We start from the raw sequence: 4,518 nt of genomic DNA on the forward strand, positions 1-4,518 counted from the left end.
CTAATAGTATTTACACACCAATATACAGTTTTGAATAAATTAAAATCCGTCTCCTTCAGTCCGTTAACCTTATTTACATACGTGTTTTACTTTTATTGTTATAAATAATTAGAAAAACAGGTCCCAGACACAAGCAACTTGAACGCTGAGCATCCTCAGATCTTGTCAGAGATTGTAAATACACTGAAAAGTGTGGGCCTAAAATTGTTTGGACATGATAACCAAATTCAAATTCAAATTAAAACAAAAAAACAGCCCAGGGATTTGCGTTTTTTCATAGGCTAATATAATTTCATCGCCAAATCAAAGATTAATGAAATCAGCATGCCTTGTAGGCCTATATCCGAAAAGGGGACGTAACATATGCTAACAGTTCTCATTGAAATCCAGGTAGGCCTACGTGATAGCCTACAGTTGATGAGGGAGAATGAAATCAGCATGCCTTGTAGGCCTATATCCGAAAAGGGGACGTAACATATGCTACAGTTCTCATTGAAATCCAGGTAGGCCTACGTGATAGCCTACAGTTGATGAGGGATGTTCCAATGTCCGAGCCATAATTTCAAGCGTCAAACTTTGACCTTTTTTTTAATTGAAGCATGCAATCAGAAAGAGTGAATGGTCGTGTTCACGGAGTCACTTTGGTGAATCGCTACGGGATGACACGTCTCTGTGTTTCTCCAGTCCGCTGACTAATCTTTGTATGTTCTGCAGTTCGTTAATGGAATCCTTCCCTGAAGATTTGGGAGATCCCGTATTCTGGCCGCTTCCGGTTTTATGGCTGTGTTGTTCAGACATAGGACTGCTCTCCCTGCTGCCTGATTTTGATGACTCTGTCTCCGCGCTCAGAGTGCTTGGTACGCCTGTGGTGAGCAGACCGGAGCTCTGATGAACAGATACTGGGATCTGATAGGGGCTGAATCGCAACCTTGGCCGCGTGCTGCTGAGAAATGGGTTCCGGCTGAGTGTGGACGCGGCACTGCCTGCGGGGAGAGCAGAAGCCGCTGCAGCTGCAGCCGCCATGTACGTGTACGGGTAGGGTAGCAATCCTCCGAACGGTGACATGGAGATACCCTAAATGTAAAACAACAAGGTATTTTAATTCATTATCAGAAGAAATAAATAAATTAGGATTAGAAGCAGGAAATTAGGCTTCTTAGGAAATTTGATAGTAGGCCTGTATATTCCAGCCTATTAGCGCCGAAACACTATCGAAATGCACGTGTTGGATGAAAGCGGCTGGCAAAGAGCTGCATTGGTTTAGGCCTACTGCGTGATATAATAATAAAAAAATAAAAAAAACTGTCTCCAAGCATAAACACAAATTTCCCTCGTTTAGAACTGATTCCAAATTCAGCTATAGCTTACACTGTTTAATAGAACCGATGAAACAGTTTGCAAAATAAAAATTATGAAAGAAAATACAGATTTACAACACATAAAGATATGATATTTTATCTTGGGAATGCTGTGACAATATCTGGAGATACGGTTAGCAAATATTTAGATAGATTTGAAATACAGTTTATTATAGGTTAGTGATCATGCATATCATAAATAATCATCATACCTGAGATGCAAGCATATGTTGTGATAAGTGGAATGGGAAAGGGTTGGGTGAGCTGCAACTCTGAGAGAAGAGGCTGCCATTCTCTAGTCCACTTGCTCCAGACATGGAGGCTAACAAGTGGCCCATGCCCATGGTTGAGAAAGCACTAGGAGTCATAGCAAACTGCCCGGGATGAAATAAGAGTGGTTGTCCTGTACTCAGTGGGTTAAAGAAATGTTGATTGTGTAAACCAGAGAGGGCTAGACTTTGCAAGTGACTAGCACTAAAATGTGATGGGCTTTCTGTTTGAACCATCAGAGGGGAAAAGCCATCTTTGACTGCACTCAGGCCCACAGAGTCTGCATCCTTTTTGGAGGTATCCGATTCTTTCAAATTCCTGCCATCCAGTTTGTCCTTCTCCAAGTTTCTGATGCTGAAGGCAGAGTCAGATTCTTTCCTTGAATCCGAATAGTCCCCTTTCTTTTCTAGGTTAGATCTGTCCTTGACTCTGTCCTCGCAATGTGGGCTGAATGGTGATCGTGGTCTCTGGTCTGGACTACTGACTCTGATCATTCCATCATCGTGCTGGTCAAGTTCGTTGTCATTTTCATTGCAGTTTTTGTCATCTGGAAAATATAAAAATATTAATCACATCATTTTTATTTTCTTTTGATAAAACCAAAGCAAATGTCTGTTTAATAAATGTACATTGTTATTTCCACTCCTTCAATAACACACCAACTAGCATCTGTGTAATTACTCCCTTTGATTACACAAGAATGGATGAAATGTGTTTTCCACGCTAACTACTTCCTTCCTCTGTTTTCATCCATGGCACGAGCATGACTTCATGAAGCGTTTGAGATTTGGATAGTTTGAAGGACATTTTTTTAATGAGCTCTAAATGAATCGTGATGAAATTAGCAGACCCAAAACATGTGCATGAGACATTCTCTATAAAGGCAATCTACATTTATATATCATGAACCTATAACCAGACGTGTCTAAAGGACTAATCATTCTCATCGACTGGTCCTATAAAAATCCAAGAAGCATTCTCCTCATCAGCTAATTTTCAGAACTTTAAATTGACATTTTTTATTTTAATCTGAGGATCTACAAATACATTCTACTATACTAACCAACCTGACAACTCTCCCTCAGCAAACTTCATAATACAGTAGTAATTCCATCTATAAATTAGTCACAAAATGTCATAGTTTGTTTAAGCTAAATTAAAAGACAAAATAATAACACCGTTAAATTACAGGAAATACAATTCATATTTTGGAACAAAACATGGACACCGTGCAATGGGTCAGATCTCAAATGAGACCTCTGGTCTTAAATTGATATTAAATACCAACAAAAAAAAAAAAACATTGTCCCATAATACTAGAAAATAAGCTGACAACATTCATAAAGTTTAAATGTATTAAAATAATCCACATTTTATAGTAGACAGTTCCATCTTTTCGCCTCTTTTAAAATGATTTTAGCCTGTAACTGGTGAGATTTTATTTAAAATAACAGACTGGGTAATCACAAATTATAGAACAATGGCTGTGCATATTTATAGTGTATGTAGCGAATTGCACATTCAATTACAGCATTCCTTTACTGGATCAACCTAGCAACTTTTTAGTTGTAGCTACATGAAGCAGATATGTTGTACTCACTTTATATATATATATATATATAAGTATTAATCTTTTAATCTACGCAATTTATATTACTATGATCTCATTTTTAAATTTCAGTTATCTGTTTCCTTTTTTTTTTTTTATATAATTGACATGCATTATCTTCAGTTTTTAAGGCATAGTGAAAATTTCTGCTATACTGTGCAATGCTTTTTTAAAAAAATTTTTTTACAATAAACCAGACACTAGGAAACACTTCCAGACAGACAGATCAATCTGACAGTAACTAACAACTAGCAGGCAACTGACTGTAAACATAGTGACACTGTAAATATATTCATCAATTCACTCTCTATCAGTAGCTTTAACTAGTTGCTGGTTCAGCAGCAGCGTAAAGCTCATCTTACTCTCTACATAGGAAAAACAAACAAAAAAAAATAGGTCCGGATATAATAAAAAAATCTACATGATACACATCAAAATACATTGATCCAATACATGGTTGTAAATTCCATACAAAAGAAACTATGGAAACGTTTATGTTAACAAATACATACTGTAAACATAAGAAACTTTAGGAAAAGCTCAAGTGGCATTGCAATGCAGGTTGTTGTTTTTTTTACCTCTGGATCTGTTGAATTTAAGTGGACTTGTTGCTGGTTCAATCGGTGAATGAACTGAATCCCTCCCAGTTTGTTCGCAAGATGAGGCGTCCGAATCTCCTCCATCTCGATCCACTTTGCTCTGATCATCAAACATGCGCATTGACGGCAGGGCTAACTGTTTTCTGAAAGTTAAACTAAAATTAGGTAACTCTCATGCCTAAATATTTGTGGTTTGTGCATATCTGATGGTTTAAAACATTCGTTTAGACATACCTTTTTTCTCTTCTTCCATTCCCTGTGTCTCTGAATCCTTTTGCGAATGGATTATGATCGATTTTCAGTTGTGTGATCTAGTAAAAGAGTGAAATTAGATTTATTGCGTCTTTCATGCCTTCTTTGGAGTGGCCTATTTCAAATTAATAGCACTAAATTGTTCTGGAACTATAATTCGTATTTTTTAACGCATGATCTAATGAAATAACCTATGTAAACATGTCCTGATATCTCCACAAACGCTGGTTAAATCTTTTTTTTTTTTTAATTGGGTTTAATTAATTTAGGTTTATAATGTTTTTAATTGCTAATTGTTCAATTAAATCGAATACTTTCGTTTGTTCTGTCGAATTCATTGTAACTTCACGTGATGTAGTCTAGTTTCACAACGCACTAGACTTTCTTTCTATCTTTTTTCTTTTTCCTTTTTTTTTTTTTTTTTTTTTTT

The 4,518-nt window shown here is 36.6% G+C and overlaps 1 protein-coding gene across 2 annotated transcripts in view; it reads right to left on the reverse strand.

Annotated features, from left to right (window-relative positions):
* Positions 1-433: 433 nt before the first annotated feature.
* The window catches only part of LOC107730353 (T-box transcription factor TBX2b-like), a 7,070-nt gene continuing 2,985 nt past the window's right edge, over positions 434-4,518 (reverse strand). The window contains exons 4-7 of one of the 2 annotated variants that reach the window (XM_016541175.1): positions 4,071-4,147; positions 3,816-3,979; positions 1,571-2,175; positions 434-1,074 (exon numbers count right to left, since the gene is read on the reverse strand). In XM_016541175.1, coding sequence (XP_016396661.1) covers positions 637-1,074; positions 1,571-2,175; positions 3,816-3,979; positions 4,071-4,147 — 1,284 coding nt within the window. In that variant the 3' untranslated portion in view covers positions 434-636. Of the gene's footprint in view, positions 1,075-1,570; positions 2,176-3,815; positions 3,992-4,070; positions 4,148-4,518 lie in introns of both variants that reach the window. The other variant, XM_016541174.1, reaches the window with a different exon arrangement.

The sequence above is a fragment of the Sinocyclocheilus rhinocerous genome, unplaced genomic scaffold (assembly GCF_001515625.1).
Source record: "Sinocyclocheilus rhinocerous isolate Xijiao unplaced genomic scaffold, SAMN03320098_v1.1 scaffold127, whole genome shotgun sequence".
Classification (NCBI taxonomy): domain Eukaryota; kingdom Metazoa; phylum Chordata; class Actinopteri; order Cypriniformes; family Cyprinidae; genus Sinocyclocheilus; species Sinocyclocheilus rhinocerous.